This window comes from Buceros rhinoceros, unplaced genomic scaffold (genome assembly GCF_000710305.1).
Source record: "Buceros rhinoceros silvestris isolate BGI_N320 unplaced genomic scaffold, ASM71030v1 scaffold2040, whole genome shotgun sequence".
In the NCBI taxonomy this organism is placed as follows: domain Eukaryota; kingdom Metazoa; phylum Chordata; class Aves; order Bucerotiformes; family Bucerotidae; genus Buceros; species Buceros rhinoceros.
In genome coordinates, this window is record NW_010388878.1 from 36,528 (window position 1) to 61,910 (window position 25,383).

The 25,383-nt window shown below is 39.4% G+C and overlaps 1 protein-coding gene across 1 annotated transcript in view; it reads right to left on the reverse strand.

Moving 5' to 3' along the window:
- SNCAIP (synuclein, alpha interacting protein) overlaps positions 1–25,383 on the reverse strand; it is a 54,408-nt gene that overhangs the window by 18,399 nt on the left and 10,626 nt on the right. Inside the window, exons 3-6 of the mRNA XM_010131722.1 lie at positions 12,582–13,444; positions 10,731–10,910; positions 6,510–6,623; positions 1,256–1,381 (exon numbers count right to left, since the gene is read on the reverse strand). Coding sequence (XP_010130024.1) covers positions 1,256–1,381; positions 6,510–6,623; positions 10,731–10,910; positions 12,582–13,444 — 1,283 coding nt within the window. The remainder of the gene's footprint in view (positions 1–1,255; positions 1,382–6,509; positions 6,624–10,730; positions 10,911–12,581; positions 13,445–25,383) is intronic.

Here is a 25,383-nt window from a genome sequence, read left to right on the forward strand (position 1 = left end):
TTTAATTGTGTAAGACTCTCAAGCTGCCTTTTATGGAATTATTTTCTCTGCGTCCAGATATGTAAATAGACTGCTATAATAATAAGCAGCTATGAATCTGTGATTTCAACATAACAAAGTGCACAAACATATTTAGCTCTCAGAAGAGGTTAGCTAATGAGAATTGACTATTTGTATTTCTTTTGGGGTTGAACTATTACAAATAGTCTGTATTTGCAGTGTCCTAAGAGGCGCTATGGATCAGTTCATGTGTGGTAACAGGATTAACACGTTTACTGTTAAGTATCTGAATCCTTAGATTCTGAGAATTACTACTTCCTCTTAGACATGTTTTCCTGCCCTACTTGCCTTGATTGCTTTGATTTCTATTTCTTGCCTTTCTGTCATGTGGTTATTTATTCTTTTGTCTATTCTTCTTGAAAGACTAATTTGTTTCTCAAATAACTTTCTGCAATCTCCTGGAATAATTTTATTAGTATTTATTCTCCAAACAGCTTTCACTCAAAATGCCGACAACATAAAATACTGTAAGGTACTCCTGTGACTAATGGTTCTAGTAACTTTGATGGACAAAGGGTATATCTGGAATTCAATGCAAGGCTGAGATGCTTCACTTAGCCATCCAGCCAACCCTACGGCTTTCTTGGTATGTCTGCACCAAACTGGTACCCCAGCTGGTTTATTCATAGCTGCGTAGGCTGTCCCATCACGACAGCTCTATGCCACAGAACTATACTGCTTTCAGTGGCCAAGCTGTTTCACTGAGAATTAGAAATCACCATTACTCCCTATTGTTCAGCATAGATACATTCAAAGATTACAAGTCTGGAAAGGATGGTTTATTCAAAGTGGAAATCCTTCAACACAGAAGACTTCCTCTAAGCTGGAAAGCTACAACCATTCACTGGAAAAAGAAACAGAAGCAAAGTGTCAGAACAAGTACCTACACTGGTTGGCCTTTTGTAACAAGAATCCATACACATTAGTTGCTTATGTATAAACACCACAATCATGCTTTCTTCTCGCAATACAACAGCTACTTTAGGCTAACAACAGCATAACTGAGATTAGAATCAAAAAAACCCAGACCTTTTCAGTATTTCAGCCTGAGTCTACTAGTTTAAAGTTCTTCCTTCTAGTTTATTTTACTGCATTGATAATTATTCCCACTTGTAAGAACTCTTATAATCATTTTAATGGTTGTTGACATTTAAGTTTCATATGAAGAGGGTTCTGATATGGTTATCACTCCTACCTGTATGCATCCTAGGTAACCATGTTGAGCAGCTATGTGAACAGCAGTATTTCCATCCTGGTCAACTTCATCCAATGAAATCCCTTGTTCTTGCATAAACTGAAGAAGCCACAGAAGGATTTTCTCCTAGGGAGAGGGAGAAAAGATGTCACAGAAGATAAGAAATAATGAAAATCTAAACTTACTAGGGGAACACTGGTTCTGTCACCTGTTACTAGTACTTATCCAAAGATTGTTTTCAGTCTCTCCTAACTTTGCAGGACTTAGTGTATCACGGGTCTTCCTCTGATTTTTTTTTTCAAGGAAATAAACCAGAATACTTCATTTTATAAAAAGACATAACAGGAAAAACATGAGTGCTGTAACACATTCTGAGAAATTTTACATTAAAAACCATGCATGCCTGTACATTGGAGAGGAAATCTGAGACAGATTAGGCTCTGTGCACTAACAGAAGCCACACAACTAAAACCAAGAAAACTCTCTATCCTGATCTCTCAGTGTGTTGACTAACAGACAATTTGTATGTGCCTGCATATTGTGAAGTATGGGGAGACTTGGACAGCACAACTTGCAAGTTAAAGTCTGGAAGTCAAGACTGAGGTGCCAACTTAGTTCTTTTTAACATTGCTCTTTGTGTGTGTATGCAGGTGTAATAGACATTTATATGAGTGTTCTTTTCTCACGATGGAGAGATTATATAAGTGCACTAAGCTTATTTTAGTTATTTTCTCCAGCAGTTTATTTGGAAAAATCTTATTCTCTCTAGAAAGCTTCCATGTCTCTCCATACTAAATTTCATTGTGCCCTCCTGAATGTGATACATATTCAAAATCTAGAATAAAGGTGTAGATTGCATAAAAAGGTGAGGTCCATTAAAGGATAGCTGACTACAGCTGTACAGTTTTTGCATCTGAATAGCTGAAAAGAATAAATTACTTTCTAGCTTTAAGACTTTTTAATTTAAAATTTTTTTGTTATCTTCCCTTGATATCTGTCATGTGTTATACTGGCTAGGAGCTCTAGTTCAAAAGGGTTTTATAGACTCTAGTGTTGGTGAAGCACACACCAAAGCATAGATTTAACCTGCAGCACTTCAGTAGTTTCAGTGATACCGAAGTCTATAGTCACCCACAGTTTGATTCATGGGTCTGTAAGAGTGCAGTGAGCCTAAATATAACAGTACTGAAAGCATGTCTAGAACTCGAAGCAGTAATCAAAAGAAAAAGAGTTAAAAAAAAAGGAGGTAGAGAAGAGAAAAAATAAAAATCAGGAAAGGAAATTCTAGCTAGCAACGATTGGTATAAACTCCTTTTGTATAAAAGTAACACAGAAATTTTAATGTCAAGGAAAAGGAGATGGATTCCCAGACTCTTTTAGGTCTCCTCCAAACGATTCTTCCCATTCAAGCACCTGGGTCTCTGCTTACTACTTCAGAGGGCTAGTCTGTCTGGAACTTATCTTCTTCGTATTTCCACTTAACAGCAGATTTGTTTTTACTAGAGGGTGAAGGGATAGGTATTTTTACTTCTCCTTGGCTGAATACCCAATACAGCTGACAGGCAGCATAGAGAGATTACTTCAGATCACATATCCCTTTCAAAACACTTTTGAGCAATTTCTCGAGATGCCTGTGGTGTTGGCTAGCAGTGAAGAAAGATTACACTACTCCTATGAATTGCCCTTATGTTTTAATAATTAAAAGAAAAATATTTTAGCAAAACTCCTCTGTAGAATTGGAAGACAACTATAGCTTTGAAATTACATATTTCTTTGGAATGTAACAGGAACCAGAGCGGTAAGCATGTTCTGTAATTCTATGATCACAATCAACGTGGAGCAAATGATGCTTTCTAGTCATTTATCTCATCAACATGAAAATCTAGTGCCTATATGGTTGGCTAAATGCAGTCATCTGTACTTAGGACTGTTTGTGCATCAACTGATCACAGGCACAAAGTCAGAGGACAACTCAAACAGTTTGTGTTTCTCTCAAATGACTGTTTTTTAACAAATTTATCCTTGACATAAAAAAAGAAAACAATTCTTTTATTGACTTACACCTAGAGCAAATGAAAACAGCATAGAGCAAAATATATCATATATCACTTTAGTAACACATTATATATTTGGAAGATAATTGTCCTTAAGAATGGGCTTAGAGTCATCAACTGTATTCAGGCAAAATGAAGGATATTAAGAAAATTCATGATATTAAGAATGGAAAATAATCACATATTTGTCATGTAACAGGAACTGATAAATACTGTCAAATTATTCAGTATATCTGATAATTTTAAGACATATGATGGTCTTAAGTTGTAGCAGTCTATAACATCTCTCTGGCAATAATTCAATACAATAATTCAACCCCCCCTAAAAAAAAGATTCTGGGAAAATGTCACAATATATAATTTCTGGTTTGGTACACGCTACAGACTTTGGCTCCATCACCTGGCTTTTGGAGCAGAAAAAACAAGTAATGAAGACCATTTAATCATTAAATGGCCTAAAAATGGCAGTATTAGCATGATGAAGAGTACTGAATCTACAGGTAATCCTATTCCTGTCACTCGGTATTAATTAAATAAGCTGCCCTTTCCAGTACACCTTCACAGGAGTAGGAGTAAGTGAAAACAACACATTATCCTTTCAAAAATGACAGTCTGAAATGTAAACATCCTGAGGTTCATAAAAGGTATATTGTTAGGCATTTGTGTATCTGAATGTCACACATTACTCCCCACCGCACTCTCCAGCACTACACCACTATCAAGTAGTGCAGATAACCCCTTCTAGGTCCTCAGCCATGCTGTAGCTCTTGTTCCTCGAAGGCCTGCTAGACTCTCTGGAGCTCAGCGGCAAAAAACCCTTGGCATTCTCCATCCTCTGCCTCTGAACTGTGCAGTCCACGCTACCATAGTATCTGTGTTGGAAGGAAATTACAGGCCTGTGAAGCTCTTAGGATGTACTATGTGTATCTGGGACAGTATCACCATCTCCCTCTTGTCACATGGTCACTGCCAGAGACAGCTGGTACACAATCTACCACGTACCCATGGCTGGCATGGAGAAACCTGCCAACAACCATAGTTGCTTCTGGCATAATTCCGTGTTTAAAGAAGCCCTTGCTAGGAGGGATGCTGACTAGGCTACAGGTTGACTTTAAGCTCTTCTCCTCTTCCAACAGACGAACTTACGTGGTTTCTCTCTCACTGAAAAAATAAAGTATCATTGAGATGTCTTTGGAGTCAGGCCATGACTATGGTTTGATGACCTTTAACATAGGAGCTTCGCTGCGAACTCCCTGTTGCTGCCCATTTTAAATTATATTTATTGAAGAAAAATAAGGTGTGCATGTCTAATGCCTGGGGAAACAATGGATGGACCGGCTCTTTTAGCAACTGATACAATAACAGATCTTCCTAGTAAAAATATTACTCTTGTAATTCAGCCAAGACCAGTGTTTACATGGATTATCTCTCGTGTAAGTAATGGTAAAATAAATTAAAGCTTCGAGGACAGTGCCAACTACGCATTTGAATTTCTCAGAGTCTTTTTTCTTCTAAACACAGTTGGGTAATACAGTCTGGCATCCCTTCAGATTCTATTCCCTCATGTTTGCAGGATGTTTATGGAATCTAACAAAAAAAGATAACTTACATTACAAGTGAACTTCCTTTGGCATTTAGATAACTAAGAAAATTTGGCGACAATTTATGCATCACCTTTTAAACTTCACGTGTGTCTGATTGTAGCTGTTGTTTCTTAACTGGCAGAGCTTCCATCCCGCTCTGAAAAAAATCTAGATAAAGTGTGCCAGATCTGTCCCTGGCAGTAGACAGTATAGCTCACTAAACACTCCCTAAGCTTCACTGGATTTAATTTGTATAAATCTCTTTATAGAGATGAGGACAAAATTAAGCTAATCAATGGACGATACGAATGTAAATTCACATGAACCTTTCTGTTCCAAACTCTTTCCTCCCAGTAGCAAACACGTCTTTCTTGAAACCAGTTCTGATCTGGCTTCCAGCCTCCCTATATTCAGTGCTAGGTTTACAGGCCAAACTTGCTACAGAAAGCAGGACACAATCAATCAGTATATCCCACAGGGTCCTAACTTGCACCAGTAACAGCTGCATACTAGGGAGTGGAGAAAAGGCAATGGACGTTTTTGCAGAGGATGGGTGTCTATGTGCCCACGGAAACAGCAGGAGACAAGGGAAGACTTCCTGCTCCATAGATTTCCAAACCTGCGCCCTCTTTCTTTCTCCCTCCAGTAAATTCATTCTTGGACAGGATGAGCTAACAGCAGATATATGCCACAATAATTGTACAGCACTGAATGAGACAACCACACTTGTACAGGAAAGAAAATTAGTGGTTACATTTTGCTTGTTCTCTCTTAACAAGTAAGAAAAAAAGCATTAGCTAAAAAATAGTAGGTTTTCTGCATTTATCGTTAATGTCTGTTGAAGAAACTGCCTGATAAAGTGGCTCATCTGCCAAAGAAATTAGAGAAGAATAACCAATCACTATTCCTCGCATAGCAGATCCTGGAGAACGTCCTTTGAAGCGGGGTTATTGCAAGGCCTACTTAGGAAAAACAGACTTTGTGGGAAGAGAATGTGGGGTGATTAAGTGGTGTGTTTCCCCAGACATTAGCAAACCATTGAAATGCTGTACTTCCGTGGTTTCTCATCATTAGAATTATAGATAACTTAGGTGTGGGACAGGATTGCTTTACAACGCATTTTTATATGCAATTCTCAATAACACTGTCTAGAGCTAGACAGATGCTGTTCAAGTTTCACCATACTTCACTGCCAATATACTGAACTCCTAAATTGTCACAGTTTGCCAAAATTTTTTGAGATTAGTCTCTCCTGGAAAAAGAACGTGAACTATCCCAAAATGTCTGATGATTTTCTGATGTGTCCTAGGGGTCCTCTAGGGATCATGTCAGCTAGTCTACTTAGATGTTCTTGGGATTGTTCTTGGGCCTAATAGGCCAGCTGATCTTCTCCTAGCCATTACTTAAAGCTTAAAATAAATTAAAAAAATCTAGAAAAAGACTTCAGAGGGGAAATACTGAAAAAAACATACACATGAAGTGGGAAAGGGTTTTTCTGTATTTGAACTAATTAGGAACAGTCTGATTAAAAGCCACAAAATTATAAACATGCTTTAAATTGAAATTACCGTATGAGCATCTAAACAATCTATTTGAAAAAGTAAATGAAAGACATACCTGGCCATAGCAACCTGCATAATGAATAAGGCTTGGGTGGTCTTTAGAGCAACTTAATTCTGCAATAGCTTCTGTTTCGCTCACCATCCATCGAACGCACTCCAGCTGACCATTCTAAACAAGTAAAAAGAAATTTAAATTCTGGTTATTTCAGTTCTAAAGACATCTACTAAACAGGGGAAAGCTTATCAGAATTATTAAAATGTTATGAAACACCATTTTTAAAAAAAAGTATGTTCTTTTATCTGCTCTCATGTAATGCACTTGTTTATCTTGCTGTCCTGGCTCAGTTATTGTTTGACTATTGATTATAGAGGAAGCGGCAATGCGAAAGTGGCAGGAAAATAGTATTACATACCAAATCTGGACTCTGGTCTCAGATGGTTCAGGGCAAAACCATAGTTTTGTTTCCATCACTTGCAGAGCAAGTGTCAATGACTAGATGAGATCATGTGATGGAGCAGAGCGAACAGTCTCCCTATAAACAAAAGTCCTCACTGATCACTACTTAAATGCATACTTTCTAAGTTATTCTCATGCACGTAGCATCTGAACACCTAACTGTCATGGACTAGGACCTATCTGAAATCGATACTGTACAAACACAAACACGGAGATGGTTCTTGCCCAGGACACCTTTTACAGCCTAGTCTCAGGATTCCTTAGCTGCTATGCACACTCCTAGAAGTTTGCAAGTTACTCTGAAGTGCGATGCAGATGCTGTGGGAACAGATGAACATCTTATTCAGCGCATGCTTGTGGCACAGTGTAAAGGCAAGAGTTTTTAGCATATTTTCTTGCTGCAGCCACTTTTCAGCAATGATACTTCAGTAAATGCAGTTTGGCATGACCTACAGTCCAGACTGCTTTTACTTCATTTTTCAACTCTCATGTTCATAAAGGTTACTATGTTCTTTGTAGCTGAAACAGGTATTTCAATTCCTCAGTCAAAACCTCACAAAGGTCAACATATGTAGCAGAAAAAGCTGTTTGTGTGCATAAAATGGAAAACTTGATTGTAAAAAGTAAATAAATAGCCATTTCAAGTTTCAGATTTATTTTATTAAAAACAAGGAGAAGAAAGTAATAAACACTGACCCATTTAAAATTATATGGGAGAAATAAAAATTTGAGTAAAATTAACTTGGTATTTGTCTTCTCACTTCCGTATGTAATCACATAATCATAGAATCACAGGATCTTTTTAGCTGAAAGAGGCAGTAACCCATCAACACCAGGTCACCACTGAACCACATCCTACACATCCTTTAAATACCTCCACGGACAGTGAATCTGTCACTTCTCTGCGCAGCCTGTTCCAATGCTTAACAAATCCTTCTATAAAGAAATTGTTCCTAACATCCAGTCTAAACCTCCACTGGCACAACTTGAGGCTATTTGCTCTTGTCCTATTGCTTGTTACTTAGGAGAACTACTCATTCCCACCTTACCACAACCTCCTTTCGGGTAGTTGTAGAAAGCAATAAGGTCTCCCCTCAGCCTCCTTTCCTCCAGTTCCCTCAGCTGTTCTCCAGACCCTTCACCAGTTTTGTTGCCCTTCTCTGGACGTGCTCCAGCACCTCAGTGTTTTTCTCGAAGGGGCCCAAAACAACACAGTATTAGATGTGTGGCCTCACCAGTGCCAAGTACATGGTTACAATCACTTTCCTATTCCTGCCGGCCACACTGTTGCTGATACAAGCCAGGATGCTGCTGGGCTTCCTGGCCACCTGGGCACACTGCTGGCTCGTATTTAGGGGGCTGTAAACCAAGCCAGTCCCGTATTTAGGTGGCTGTAAACCAAGCCAGTCGACTAACCCCAGGTCCTTTTCCACTGGGCAGCTTTCCAGCCACTCTTCCCCAGGCCTTTAGCTGCAGGGGATTGTTGTGATCCAGCTGCAGGACCCAGCACTTGATCTTGTTGAACCTCATACCACTGGCCTCAGCCCATCAATCCAGCCTGTCCAGATCCCTCTGTAGAGCCTCCTGACCTTCAGGCACATCAACACTCCCACCTTACTTGGTGTCATCTGCAAACTGACTGAGGGTGCACTCGATCCTCTCATCCAGATCACTGATAACGATGTTAAAGAGGACAGGCCCCAAAACTGAGCCCTGAGGAACACCACTGGTGACCAGCTGCCAACTGGATTTAACTCCATTCACCACCACTCTTTGGACCTGGCCATCCAGCCAGTTTTTCACCCAGCAAAGAGTACACTCACCCAAGCCATGAGCTGCCAGTTTCTCCAGGAGAATGTTGTGTGGCTGTATGCATAGAAACTCAAAAATGCATGTCATTTTACTTTATGAAACTGTCCTCTATTTCTGTAAAGTTCAGCAATGAAGTAAAACATTGAAACTACTGTTATTGTTTTTATGATCCTACAAAAATCCTCCTCATCATATTTGGTTCAAATATTAGTAAGCATGACTAACAATTTTTTTTCTTTGTATCACAACTGAGTAAAAATTTTTTGTATTTTTAAAACTAAGATAAAGAATTAATAAAATTAAGTATCTGCTAAATAAGATATTTTTGCTTACGTGGAAAGGAATTCTCCACATTTAAGTTAAAATAAACTATCAATATGACAGTGTGACCGGGCACGTAATATACTGCCCCATTTTCACTCTCTAGTTCATAGCTCAAGGTCAGAAAGAGGCTTTGAATCAAAATAATTAGCTTTAACTAGCTTATTCCTTACTGGAACATTTAGAGACATCATTTCTAAATTGTTGAATTTCTCTCCCATGGAAATTTGTATTCCTTCATAAAGTTTTCTTCCATTCAGGTAGTCGTCACTCTTGTGGAACATAAGTGCACACCCCACATGGTATGTAACATTATGGGAGTTACAATGGTACGAACTAAGAGCAAAAAGAATAAAATCCATCCTATCACTGTGCAAAACCACTTTGGGAGTAAGGATCAAGAGCTACAACACTTAGTTATGCCAGATTACTTTAAGGCTCTCACAAAACTTTGCAATGATCCAAGGCAAGTCCAGCCATGCAGGTCATCATTAGAAACACTTGGGCCTAAGCACCTTCACTTACGTGAAGAAATACATTTACACACTTCTCTGTTAATGTCGAAGTAACCTCGAGTATTATAGAAAGTAAAGGAACCATTTATTAAAAAAGGCAACATTTCTGAGGAAAAAGGAAAAAGGTTTTATTGGCTTATAAACACGTTATATACCTAGGCTGAAGAAAAAAGGAGCGATTTCCAACTGAAATTTTAAGACTTTAAATTGGCAGACTGTAACTATTCTGTCTGGACGTGGACCAAGGTATTGAAGCTAAATACCTTATCTCTATAATAGCATTTCATCAGCACAACTAGGTACCAGTTTAATTTTTTATTCATGTGGCTTGTCCCTGAAAATAAATAAAAAAAACCCCAACTCCGAAACTTGCACGCCCAGCTTAGTGAAATGACGTCTCAGAATGCATACCCGCAGGCTGGAATCCACCAGTCCTCTGCCAGTTTCTAAAGTATTCCCAAGAAGCAAGTAACAATGAAACCCCAGAAGAAACAGAAACTTTGTATTGTATTTCATTCCTTTCCTTGTTCTTCTTAAGATAAGTAGTGGCTAAAAGGAATGGCATTCAACCATTCGATCTCTACAGAACCGGAATCAGTAAGGTTAAATTATCAGTCTTCCTGTTCACCACTATGTTTTATTTCAGCACAGAAAGATCAATATTTTTCACATTTTCCTAGACAATCATTTTTCCTGTAAGCTTTGATACTCATTTTTGCAGTTCCTAACAGATTGTTCTGCAACATGGACATTTTAACTTTGACGCGATTTTTCTAGACATGCTTTGTAAATGTGTTCTCAAGTGTTCTCACATTTTTTTTACAAGATTATACCTATATTTGTAAAAAACAAGAGATTGTTATGCTCTCTAAAGAAACAACTGGGTTTGGCCTGAATGAAAGCTTTTTAAAATATAAAAAAATTTTTTAGAGCCAGTTAACTTAATGAATGCATTGACAACAATGTATAAAATGCTAACGTTGTGCATCTGATATTGTATCCTGCATAATAATCCATTTTTATCTGCTTACGTGGTACCAGTCAACAGCTCTTTTTCGCTTACACTTAACAAAATGCTTGAAAAATAACATTATGCTGGATGTATTACTTAACTGCCATCACAGAAAGAAACCAACCTTTATGTCATGTTACAGTGAAGACAGAGACTTACCTTTATTGCTAATCCAGCTGGAGTTAGCTGCTCAATGTTTCGTTCATTCAAACAATCTTCACCCATCAAAGAAGTGAGATGTTGCAGGCATTCTGCATGACCCTTTGATGCTGCTACGTGCAAAAGATTGTTGTCACATTCATCATGGATCTTATCCAGATTATCTGCCGCTAAATGTGGCTGTTGAAAAAAGCATTATGTTAGTCACAACTAAGGATAAAAAGATACACAGAAGATAAAGTCTCACAGCCCAAGACACAAACCAAATACAAAGATGTTTGCCCACAGGCATGTTCTTTAACAACTCAAAACCAGGAGCTTTTCACTTCACTACCCAGAGCCTGGCTGCTATTAGCAAAAGGCTAGAGGTGGGTTGCTCACTGGCTTGACTCACTGTGTAGTTTCTCTCCTTCTCATGCAACTGTCACACAACTGTGCAAGAACTTGAGTAGCTTTAAGTCTTTGTACTAGTTTGATCAATGAAGTAGCTGCAAAAAGTAATATTTTCATAATTTCTGTCTATTTTGCATTTGGTTTCTCTCCTTTTTTTTTTTTTTGGCATTGTATTGATGACTAATTGAACAGAAAATATCCATGACCCCTAAAAAACCTTCCTGATTAATTTTGCTGATCACAAAAGCAGCAGCTTGTGTCAAGCACTATCTAAAAGGTAGTTAAAATATGCAACGGAAGATTTTTATTTGACAGCTTGTTTTCATGAAAAGATTTATTGGAATATTTACCCGAAGCACGACACAACCATGACCTAATACATTATTTCTGCTCAAACCTAACTTTGAGACGAAACAATTGGATTGAGAAACTCCACATGGAAAATGGAAGAAGAAGGAAGACAGAGTTAAGGAGTAACAATGACAAGTTCTTAGCCTTGTGCAGGCTTGCCAGAGTACTATTTGATGAGTCTCCTTCATTCAGAGTTTTCAACGTGTTTAGAAAAAAAAATGCATTTTCCTTCCAGCTACCTACCTGTGACCACCTCTTCTTTTCCTTCCAATTCCTATTTCAGGATGAATTTAGTTTGCTTTTATTTCTTACTGACCAATCTAATATTCTCTTCTGCCTCTGTCTAGTCTTTGAATATCTGCCTTTGTTCTTGCTGCTATGTTAACAGCGTGCCTTTGTGCTTGAGCTAGACTGGTAAACAGAGAAGCTAAACAAAAATCTAACAAAAACAGTTCTTATACATATACTGTTCCTCCACTAGCTGTTCTGAGTGGTGATCACATTCTCTGCATCATTGTGTTAACGTGCATCTAGTTACTTTGGAAACTATCACTGACAGTGCCCAGTCACAGTGCTAGAATTTACTAAAAAACTTCATATGGGTCAGAGGCCAACGAGGCTTTAGAGAGAGCTCCTGCCTGAGAATGCTGCTGCAACAAGACAGCAAAAACTCTCCTGAATAATAATCAGAATACAACAGAAGCCCCTCTGTTCCCATCATAAGCCTCTAAATAACTGAGGTAAACGAGCAATAACCGAACAAAGCAACCCACAAATGTTGTGAAAGGCAAAACTCAATTAAGATTTAAATTAGATATTTAAGTGATCTCAATAGGTAAAACATCTGCCTTCTACATGATTTCAGTGTACTGCAAAAACTAGAAATCTTGGCTGGTTTTACACAAAACCAGCACCTTCGTTTAGCTACATATTTGATTTAAAAATTAAAACCTTCCAATTGGAAGCCCATATGATCAATTTCTATGGAACATAGAAGATAAAAAGGGCAGTAGTTCAAAGTACACACTTCATCAGCTTTGCTGACTTAATAAACCACATCACAGATTGCCCTTATTCTATGTGTTTTTTGAAAAAGATGATACTCACCAGTAAAGATATTTGGCCTTCCTTTACAATGTTTAAGATGCTTCTAATTTTTTTCAGCTCTTCACTTCTCTCTTCTGGGCCCCCTGCACCGCTCCAGTTCATACTCAGTTCCTCTAGTTGCTTGCTTTCTGCCACTGCTGTCTGCAGGTGGAAAGTCTTCAGGTGGCAGTTTGGCATAGTCTTCTCAGTTTTGTGAGCATGAGGATCAACAAATGTCCTGCTGAGGAAGCCCTTGCCCTGGGCTTCAGATTCATGGACTGAGCTACACTTAACTAAAGGCTGGGAAAGCTCTAATTCATCTGTTAAATGCTTGTGCTGATCAAGGACAATGGGCTGCGTTTTCCTCAGCTGAGCGCCTTTCACAGGAGACAGCACACAGAACTGCGTCCCAGTGGCAGGCGAACTCTCTGTGTTCCCTGCAGAGCAGGTCTTGCCACTAAGACCATTCACTGTTGAACATACACCCAAAAGTTTTTTCTCAGGAGCTACCTTTGTAAAAGGAACAAGTTGCTGGCTTGATTTAATATAAGGCACATCCAAAATTTCATCCATATCCAGGTCATAGTGCTCCAGCTCCCCAAGCAGAACAGCAGGGTCAATGTTTTTGCTTTTAAGGCTCTCTCCTTCTCCTGGACTCTGGTCATCATTTGGAGATGCAGACTGAGAATCGCTGCCTTTCTGGTATTCTCCCTTCTGGTTCTTCTGGTCATCGCTTTCGTTGTTCTCAGAGCTTTCTGGCTGGTGCTTTAATGGTGAAACCCTCTTCACTGGTCTGAATTTATTGCACACATCTGCAATTCCTGTTGGTTTCTGTGCATTTCCAATAAGAGTTGAGACTCCACAGTTCCAGTTGCTGCTGGAAACTACGGAAGTAGAGCAACGTGATTTAGAAGTGATTACTACCAGACGTGTGATGTGATATAGCATGCTTTAATACCTGACCAAACCAGAAACAAGAATTACATGATAACATGCCACATTCACATCTAAGAAGATTTAATGGCATCTCTATCAAAACACGTGAAAAATTTGACACTTCAGAAAAGAAACTTTCTTCACGCAGGACATACATTGTACTCAATTACATACAAAACAGTTTTAATCAAATAATGGATGTCAGTAAGAGCCTAGTGGTGTTTACAGTGGTCCTGTCAGCTATGGTTGTTAGCACTCTGCCTTTTTTATTGCATAGAAATGCACTGTAAGAACAGGATGATTTTCTGGGAGGTCAACAAAAGGGTTAGTCAAAACTTCTAGGTGGATTGGTTTTAACAACAGTAACAACAATTTAATTTTTAAGGTCTGTTATCTCTGGGAGATGTATTTTTCATACAAGAACTGGAAATTCATATGAACAGTGACTGAAAGGTGTGACTGTTCAGAAGAGAAGGGAGAAGAGATGGGTCAGGAGAATCTTAGCCTTGTGTATAATTACATGATGGGAAGCAATGAAGAAGAGGGAGCGAGGTGCTTCTCCATGATGCTCTCTGACAGGCAACGGCCAGAAACTGGAACACATGAAATTCCACCAGAACACAGGAAAACACTTTTCTACCGTGAGGCCGATCAAATACTGGCACAGGTTGCCCAGAGACACTGTGGAATCTCCATCCTTGGAGATACTCAGAATCCAACTGGACGCAGTCCTAGGCTCAACCTGCTGTAGCTGACCCTGCTTGAGTAGGTCCATTGGACTAGATGATCTTGAAGTGGCTTCTGCCAACCTAAAATAATTTTATGATTCTCTGATCTGAAAATTAAGCCTACCTATTCAACTATGCTATTTTCTCTTCCACTTCTCCTTTGTTGGCCTTCTCTGTCAAACTTTCCATCCCTCATATATATATATGTAACCTGTATACACACGTGCGCACACACACACACACACACACATACATATAGCTCTGGACCTTCCATACCATTATCTCAGTGCAGTGCAGGTTATAAATTTGATCAGTGAATCTAACTTGCAGAGAAGAAAGAGAGCTCAAGATACTCGAACTCTTAATCCTAGGAACTTGAACTCAATCCAACTGAACTTGCACTCTTTCATACAGTCCCAGCTGGTGATATTTATGATCTCCAGAATCAGTGGAACTCTGGCAAAGAGTTTTCCTTATTTTGTTATTTTCTGTTGAGGGACAACATTAAACCTACTAAATGTAAACTCCTTTTAGGCATTTTCTATGCCCCTTTCAATGTACGCTAAGAGTTAATGCATTCCTAAAGTCAAGAATACTGTTTAAACAAAGCAGATTTATTGCATGTGCTAACTGCGTATCAGTGGGATCTGATTTGTGGTCAAAACACACACAATTTGCCATGAACACCTTCCTAAGGAAACAGATATATACACTTTCAGTGCAACATTAATGTCTGAAGTGAAAGATTAGTATGGCTTAGTAGTTATGGATGTTTGAAAATTACCTTAATACTTTTGGAAGCGCTTAAGAATACATTTCGGAAGAAGAAATAAAAATAATAATAAGCAAAAGGCATGTAACTTAGGGGGCGAATACAAAGAACACACTGTACTGGCTTATTTATGTATTGTATAAGATTCTAGGTTCAAAGGCCTACACTTTTATGTTGGTTTTATTTACATGTGAAATTTTTTCCAAGTGATACAGGGAAATGGATACCATATGTTTCCCAGCTGTTTTGTCCTGACAGGAACTATTAAGCACTCAGAATGGAAATGAATTCTGTCTGAGTTTTATGAAAACACTGCTTTCAACATAGGGGTCTAGACAGAGGAAAAAGGCATCAACATTTTGTTTGTCGTCACTTCATTTAAGCTTATATTTATTTTGTTGTCTGTCTTTCTCCACTTTCTAACCTTAATAACACACATTTACATAAACCACTGATGTGGTTTGGAAAACTGTAAAATCAGACACCAAAGAACCAACGACCATTGTAACAAACCTGTCTCAGGTCATTGTAAAGTCATGTACTTCTTTTTTCTTTCATTACAGTTAGAGCAGAGTAAAGAACTTCCATTTTTTCCACTGTTTTTCTACCCAGCATCTCTTCACAAACACTGTTTTTCCAGAAAACAATGTGGAACACCAGGAACAGTTAGCAGCGTTTTCACTGACTTATATTCTTCACTTAGATGTGATGATGAATTTACACCGTACTGAACAGAGGATTAGAATATAGCATTTAACCACAGAGCAGCAGGGAAAGGAGGAAGTCTAACTGACAGACACAATCTCTCTTTGTGCTGTTTTCTACTTGGGTCCTGTACAGGCTGCACCAGCGCTTAGGCAGTTACAGCATGGTTTCCCCTTACAGAACACTGAAACCACAGGCCAGAGTGGTCCAGGGCATGGCTCGAATCTCTTCTGTTCTTTTTTTCACATGCTTATTCCCTGAAGAAGTAGAAAGCCAGTGCTGCCTATGTCCTTCAAAGCATCAGCACAGCAGGAGTTACGTGCATAGTCTTTAACTGCTGCTCCAGGGGAAAAGTCTCTTGCTCATCTCTCCATACTTATGAACTCAGGCAGAGGCCATTAATAGTCTGGGTCAAATAAAAACTATTTGATTCTTTTACAAACAACAGTAAAGCATGGACTGAGTTTAAGGCAGGGGACTAGACTGCGGAGCAGCTAGCTTGGTTCCAGAATCTGACAAAAAATTCTGGTACAATCTAGGATAAACCATATTTCTTCTGTGCAAGAGTATCTCAAATATAAAATGATATTTTTTTTCCAACTATGTTGTCAAAATTATTTCTTTTATTCACCGATATGAAAGATTTGAACAATCCTGTTGTTGTGTTGCTGAAGTAAAAAGAGAGAGGAACTCAAAAAGCTAGGGAGACATTAGCCACATCACTAAAGAAGTGTTGCGCTGCCCAATAGGTACCAAAGTGTTTCCTAGGCCCTACAGAAAATAGTATCCAATGAAGACCTGCAAGGGTCAAATTGCAACAGGAGTTCTTCACCATATATTGTGCTCTATGCTCTTCCTGAGGAAGAGGAAACAAAACTGATAATAAAGAGGCCTGTAGGATTACTTATAGTTATCTATAGTTGTATTTGTTTTCTACTTGTAGATGTCCTGGAACTGCTGTGGGACAATAATCAGGAGAGGGGAAAGGGGATAACTGTATCTCTTGCAATTTAATCACTTCATCAGATTTTAATTTAAGAATCAAAATTTACCTTAAACTCTCTAAAAAAGATCCTTATAACATGTTTACAGTTAGAAGCATCTATTGACTTCAGATCATTTCTCAGAATCACCTCTGTGTCCAGGGCATGGGGAGGTGAGAGGGGGAGTTTTACCTGTTACATGAACACCTGTAGAATTATAGGATAACTATATGAGTTTTGTGCAACCATCAAGACTACGTCATACACAGATGAATCTTCACTCTTGTGACATCCTGTGATATTTACTATCTAATGCCAAACATCAGAATACCTTGAAATTGTCCTGACTATAATGAAAATAACAAAGAACTCAGCTTTTACTTCAGCTCTAAAAGGAAACAATTATGGAAATTCATTGCCTGTGTGCGTGCTAGAGCCTGTCTCCCTGGCATATGGGTACAGTTACAGTCTTTAAATGATGACAGCTTCATGGAATTTACAGCACTGGTGACACAAACAGGAGGCGGCAAAAGGCCATGTATCACACATCAGTACCATTACAAAAAGAACCGAATATACTACAGAGTGTTATTTGTAGATGTTGCTATGGCAGATCTTCACGAACCAGAAAGACTCACAGTTGAAGACTGTGGACTGACTGAGGAAATGGTCAAACTCCTAAGTGCGTTTCTGTCACCATCACCATGGACTCATTTACGTTTACACTTTCACCACGGTTCTGTAGTTACAAATGCTGGTGTTGAACAGCTGGGACACAGAAGAGGCAGCAGCGGAGGCAAGCAGGAAAATGGATGTAAAGGTCTGAGCCATTTGCGGATCACTTAGCAACTGAGTACATGTTGCTATAGTATGTCAGTTGACACCCACACAGCAGTTTAACAGGAACTAGATCAATTCACTCCTGGTCTTCTGTGGTGACAACCACTGATCTCCATTACTATGCTACATCCTTCAGTGAAATCCTTAAGACTTTTTAGCTTGCTATCTCTGTTCCTTCTCAGGATGGATAGCTATGTCAATGGCACTGAACCAGTACCTAGGAGTAAAAAACAGATGACTTCCCTTGATCCAAACAGTTATCAGTCATCAGTGCCATTAATGCTTCCGCCTAATGACCTGACCTGCATCTAGATTGTGGTAACTCTAAACTCTCTTTTATTGCAGCCTTTATTTTCTATGAACTCCATACCTGCGCAATCACAGTAAAGCTGTGAATAATGGAGAACAATACGCCGCTTCGGCCCTAGAGCTGAGTGCTGGACTACAGTACGACTATCTGTTGATTTTATCACCCTTAATAGATCCTTCAATGGTCTATGAATATCCTCTGAGGTTGAATAATGATTATTTGCTACTAACAAAGAGTGAGAGTGTTACGGTTTCTTCTCTAATAACACTTCCCCAAAGTAAATTGGTTGCAATGCTCTTTATTGCAGGATTCATTTGTAGAATAGGTCCTTAAATAATCCTAACTGGAGCTGTTCTGAGCACAGGGAGGTGGACAAAACACCTTCAGAAGTGCCTTCTGACTTAAGTTACGCCATGGTAACAACCCTGAAAGAATGCTGCCTGCCTGCAGGTTGTAACAAGACTGGAAACAAAGTGCAAAACACACAGACAAGAGAAGACACTGTCTGGGGACTTCTACCTCAAGACCTTGTGAGCACGTACTTGGAAACTCCCAGTACACAATACTGGGAGGTACCCTCTACCCTTGCTGACAACACATGTATGTGAAGGCATATGGATGACAGAGAGGTGAGAAGTGACAGCCAACAAGGCTTTACCAAGGGTAAATCATGCCTGACTAATCTAGTGGCCTTCTGCGATAGAGTGACTGCATCACTGGACAAAGGTAGAGCTACTGACATCACCTATACCAACTTCTGTAAAGCCTTCAACATGATCCCCACGACATTCTTACCCCTAATTTGGAGAGACAGGTTTGATGCATGGACTACTTGGTGCAAAAGGAATCGGCTGGACGGCCAGTTCCAGTCTAAACAGTTGCAGTCAACAGATCAATGTCCAAATGGAATTAGTGGTAAGTGGTGTTCCTGGGGGGTTCCTATTGGGACTGGTACTGCTCAATATCTTTATTAATGATGTAGACAGCAGTATTGAGTGCACCCTCAGAAAGTTTTCACAGGACACCAAGTAGAGTGGTGGTGCAGCTGATTTGCTTGAGGGAAGAAATGTAATCTAGAGGGACCTTGACCAGGCTTGAGGACTGGGTCCACGTGAACCTCATGAAGTTCAACAAGGCCAAGTCTAGCACCCTTACAATGAGGTTGGTGAGACACTGGAACAGGTTGCCCACTGAAGTTGTGGACACCCCATCAAAGGTCAAGCTGGATGGGACTTTGAGGAACATGATCTAGTGAAAAATGTTTCTGTCCATGAAAGCAGGGTTGAACTAGATGATATTTGAAGGTCCCTTCCAAGAAAACCCATTCTATGATTCTATAAATGAGAATAAACTCTGTTAGATTGATTCTGTTGCTACCAAAGGATGAATGCGTTCAAATTACTCTCCTTTAACTGAAACTCTTGCTCCTTGCCTTAAAAATTCACTTTATGTGGAGTTTACTTCACTTTGCATTATCATTAAGGAAGCACTGACAACTGACCATACCTATCATACCTACTTTTTTAAATGCAATATTTTACCATATTGCTCATGTTCTATATAATCATTTGGAGGCCTGCAGTTAAGTACTTAGAAAGTTTTACATTTGGAGTTTTACTGTCCTCTGAAAGAAATGCCTGAGCTTTTTCCTTGATACGAGCAGTGTGATTCTGACTCTCTATACAGACACTGAGGTGTTGTCTACACTAGGGAAATTTCCTCATTGTTGTTAACTCCAATTTATCTCTAACACTGGCAGTGATATTGGGGCTCCAAGACATGGAGGAAGGAATGTTCTTTACATTCTCATGGATAATCAAAACCAGTTCTGAATATCTATTCACTGTTTTATTAATCTCACTGAAATCATATTTACCAATTTTAACTGCAGGTGGCAGTGTTTTACAGTTTTAATGTATTAATAACTTCCAGGAGTACATTTTAGGCTTCTTTTCATAAGCTCTATAGCATAGAAACATAGAATCATTTTGGTTAGAAGAGATCTTTAAGATCATCGAGTCCAACTGTTAACCCAGCACTGCCAAGTCACCAGTAAATTGTGTCCATCAGCACCACATCTACATGTCCTTTAAATATCTCCAGGGGTGGTATACTCTACTACTTCCCTGGGCAGCACGAGAACCTGAAGTAAAGAACAGCCCTGCACAGGTAAGAATGGGGAGGGTCTGTTCATATTTAAGTGCAATCTGAAGCCACTCTATAGAAGAAAGAAAGGGTAAGCAGGGTAAATAACGACTTATCCTTCTAAATAACAATGTATTTTTTCCAGGTAATTCAAACATTAACACAAGCCTCAGTGAAGTAATACTTGGCTTGAGGAAGAACACTACAAAAGCTGCCATTTCTAAAATAGAGAATATAGCAGAGGCAAAGAAGGTTTCAAAATTAATAAATTGGGTTTGCCCTTGTGCAGACTGATCTAAGGATGTAAAGGGGAGGTAGCAAGTAAAGTTCTACTGAAAAATCAGAGGGGTCATTCTGGCACAAAACATGTAAAACAGGAAGAGGAAGGATGTGAAAATGAAGTTTATGTATGTGTTTAAATATACAGCTATCATAAATGTCATTGCATACTAACTGGTTTTTCTGAGAAATTTATTCAGTATTCTACCAAGGAATTAGCCCATCAATATTGTATTGTTTCAGACACATTTACCTGGAAGGTATTTGGAGCACAACAGACTGTGAAATTAATCCCATAGAACACTGCCTTCAAATAAAATTTTACTTCAATTTCTCTTATAGCTAAAAAACTACCAGGAGCCTGAGACAGAAACTGTGTGCAATTTTAGTCACTGATTTATTTATTTTTCTCAAATAGGAAACTAATCTTCTGAATAATTTTGTGAATGACAGTTACTTTGGGAATGAATAAAGCAGTGTAGAAAGGTAACTGCTGGAGAATAAAGACTAACTTGCTTTTATCAACCTGTGAAGAAAGATCTAGAGTAGGATATTGTCCTCACTTAACACACAGATTTAATGAAAACCAGAAGGCATCATAGCTGACAGAACACACTTCAACAACAATATGGTTCAGTGAAGCTTGTTGAACACAGATTTCTTCAACTATTTGCCCAAGTGGCCTTAGAAAATCTGCCCAGAAAGAAAAGAACAAATTTCATGCTGAGTAACAAAGGCATAAAGGACTGATTTCTGTTTCAATTCAGCATTCTACGTTAGATAATGCCAAAAATCAACGGGCAGGCCAGCCAACACATAATTTCAGAAAACTGAGTTAGTTAGGTCCATTTTTAAACTACACTCCTTATTTTTCTATCTTTGAAGAACAATGCCCATCTTAGCAGTTATTACGCTAACTACAAAGATCGTTCTCTTGGAGCACGATGGTAGAGAAAACCATTACCCTTAACGACGCTTTACAGTGGATAAACCAGGATTTACTCTACACCTTTTTTCCAGTTTCATGTATCTTTTACCTTGTAATCTGGGGCTACTGACACATATACTTCAGCTTCAAGGATCCCTTGGAATTCTTCCGAGTCAGAATTCCCTAAATCCAAGGAAGGACACAGAGAGTAGGGACTGAGTCTGTATGACTGCATGACTTTCATGCACATCCTGCAAAAGGGTGGAGGAAGGAAACATTCCCACTGGTACAGATCACTGGCCAGTGCTGTCCAACGAAAGGAGGTGACAGAGTGATTTCAGCGATGAAAAACTACACATAGGGAAATCCTTTCTCAGATTTTCTAATCCTTCATTGTCCAAAAGAACAAGTAATTTGAGCAAAATGCACAGGCCGGCAGAAAGAGTTAAAAAAAGCCCCCACACAACCAAAAATCCGTTGAAAGGTCTATGTGAAATGCTTGAGAAAGCACACTGACTGGTAAACACTGGTATGTTTGCCTAGGATTAAAAGTGTTCAGAGTAATTTTAAAACAGTGTAACCAAACGCTGTCACACGTCACTAACTTATTTTCAATGTTTACATGAAACGGGGAAAGAAAATGGCATTTACTAAACTTATCTGTGAACAATGAATAGCAAGACTCCCAAAATATCAGCCATATAATTAAAAAGTGTAATTCCACAAAGAGGAACTGATTTGGTCTGGTTTAAATCTATTCCAACAATCTTACTGGTGAAAATGGTTGTCTGCCTATTTATATATATATTTAAATATAAAGTTGAATCTCATTTTCACTACAATTTTGTCTTAACTGTCTTACTGAATCAAGTATTCTTCGGAGACAAAGCTGACAGGTAATTATTTTTTTAGATTATCAGGGTCCCTACCTAGCTAATAGTACGGCTAACTTATGCTTAACTTTCAGCTCTTTAATAAAAATAATTTTAATAGTTCTACCTCCTGTTTTAAAGTTCTACCTTCTCTGTTTTAAAGAAGAAACGCATCCTCTAACCAAGCAGGATTCAGTATGATGTAGAAAGCTGGATCAGTTCTGTGTTCTTCTCTGTGTAACCACTTAAATTTTCAGTGGAATACAGATATGAAATAGGAAGAATGATCTATCTTAATCAAAAATAGCACATAGCAACAATAATACAGGGAACTTTTTTTAATGCTCACAATATGAAGAAGATAAGAGACTGCATCAAAAGCAACTATGAAAAATCAACAGATGGGGTCTTTCACAATGTTGACTGATGCAGTTCTGTTGATACTTGTTTGATATTTGTACAGAGATCGTAGAATCATAAAACCATTTTGATTGGAAGAGACCTTTAAGAACTTCAAGACCAACCATTAACACAGCACTGCCAGGTCACTAAGCTGTGTTGCTCAGCACATTTACACATCTATTAAAAACCTCTAGGGATGGTGAATCCACCATCTCCCTGGGTAGCCTGTTCCAATACTTCACTACCCTTTTGGTGAAGAAATTTTTCCTAATACTTAGCCTAAACCTCCTCTGGTGCAACTTGGTCATTTCCTCTTGTCCATTTACTCATATCGCATTTACTAACCTCCAGTCAATTGGGACCTCCCCAGTTAGCCAGGACTGATGATAAACGGAAAGTGGTTCTGTCAGCTCTTCTGCCAGCTCCCTCAGTACCCTTAAGCGGATCCCATCCAGCCCCACAGTCCTGTGTGCATGGAAGTGGTGTAGTAGGTCCCTGATTATTTCCTCATGGAGTATGGGTGCTTCATTCTGCTTCCTTTTCCTGTTGTCCAGCTCAGGTGGCTGGGCACTCCAGGAATAACTGCTCTTACTATGAAAGACTGAGGCAAAGAAGGCATCCAGTACCTCAGCCGTCTTCTCATCCCAGGTCACTATGTTACCCCCAATAAAGGCTGGAGATTCTCCTTAGCCCTCCTTTTGCTGTTAATGTATTTATAGAAATGATTTTTATTGTCTTTTATGACTATGGCCAGATTAAGTTCTAGCTGAGCTTTGGTCCTTCTAATTCTCTCCCCACACAGCCTCGCAAAATCTTTGTAGTCTTTCTGAGCGGCCTGAGCCTTCTTCCATAGGCCATAGACTTCCCTTTTCTTCCCGAGTTCCAGCCAAGCCCTCTGTTCAGCCACATCACTTGTACCCACTCGTCTTATGGCTCACCAGGATGGCTAATTCCTATGCCTTAAAAGTTTCCCTCTTAAAGGACGTCCAGCCTTCCTGAAGTCCTTTGCCTTTCAGGACTGTCTCTCAAGGGACTCTGTCAACCAGTCGCCTAAACAGGCCAAAGTCTGCCTTCCAGAAGTCCAAGGTGGCAGTACTACTGATCCTCCTCCTTATTTCCTCAAGAATTGAAAGTTCTACCTCTCATGATCACTGTGGACAAGACGGCCTCCAACCTTCACTTCAGCTGCAAGCTCTTCTCTGTTTGTGAACAATGGATCTATCAGGGAGCCTTCCCTAGGTGGCTGCCTCACTAGCTGTGTCAGCAAGTTATCTTCCACACAATCCTCTGTTTCTTCTCCTTTATTGTATCTCCAGCAGAAACACGGTAAGTTGAAGTCCCACACAAGAACAAGTGTAGTGATTGTGGGAGTTCTTCCAGCTGCTCATACAATATTTCATCTACCTCCTCATCCTGGTTGGGTGGTCTATAACAGACTCCAACCATGATCTTTGCCTTGGTGGCCTTCCCCCTGATTCTTACCTGTAAACACTCTACCCTATCGTCACCATCATTGTGCTCAAGACAATCAGAACACTCCCTAAAGTATAGGACCACTCCACTGCCTCTCCTTCCTGGCCTATCCCTTCTGAAGAGTTTATAATCGTCCAACACAGCACTCCAGTTGTGTGAATCATCCCATCATGTTTCTGTGATGGCAACTGTATCATAGTTTTCCTGCTGTACAGTGGCTTCCAGTTCCTTCTGTCTGTTGCCCATGCTGTAGGCATTTGTACCTAGGCAAGTGTAGATGCACTTCAGTTGGGCTACTGATACCGTAACTTTCCTGGAGGAAGAAGGCCTAATTTCTACCTGACCATTCCCAAGTTAATCTGTGTTTTCTACCCCACCTGTATCCCTTTTGTCTTTGCTGTTCCATGGACTTCCATCTGCTACCTCCAATGCTACGGGAGACCTCAGGACCTCAGTAGCACACTGTCCTACAAACACTGATGTGCTGCTCCCAGGCTTATCTCCAGTGAGCCTGGTTTTATCCTTTCCCGCTTCGTATCTAGTTTAAAGCTCTGTCTGTGAGCCCTCCCAACTCCTGCACAAAGATCCTTTTCCCTCTTTGAGACAGGTGTACCCCATTTACCACCAGCAGGCCTGGTGTCATGTAAACTGACCCATGACCAAAAACCCCAAAGTCCTGCCAGTGGTGCTGGGGTCAGAGCCAGGTATTGATCTGATGGGTCTTTCTGTTTCTTTTCTCATTATTGCCTGTAACTGGAGGGATAGAGACGTAAAGTGACACCCTTCTGTTCAGCACTATATGTTTATTTAGTGATTAAGCAGCATAACAGTAAACCAGATTTTAGCACAATATCCAATTCGCCAAAACTCTTAAGTGCTAAGTAGAGAGAAAAAATAAATTTTAGTACTGTTTCCAGTTTGCCAATACTACTACCACTGCTAAAGACCTCTTTTTTGACTCAAGACCCTTAAACAAAGCTATGAATTAACTTCCTGTTATCAATGCCCATACTTGCTTCTGTCAACCCTTTTTCAAGGCAACAGATGAGGGCAAATGTAATTATAATATTATAAAAATGTCCCACTATAGAGGCAACCATGAAACAGCTACACGTTAAGTTGTCAATATCCCACAGTCTTAAGGACGAGCTCACAACCAGTGTTTCAGCCTTGCTATTTGTCTGCATATTACATTAAGGCTACTATCAGAATTTTAAAAATATACTCTTCTTCCTGAAAACAGACATTAACGCTGCCATTGTGTCTGAGCAGTCCTCATGTACAGACCACTCAGTACAATACATCTTAGGGACTATTCTTGATCTGGTTCACCTTGGTCTTGAAGCAGCTGTGTGAATGAGCGGCTTTAACTCTTTTTATGACACGACACGATAATGCCTTGTTGCCACATGATTAGCTGCTAATAGCGATACGGAAAGGGTGGGGGGGA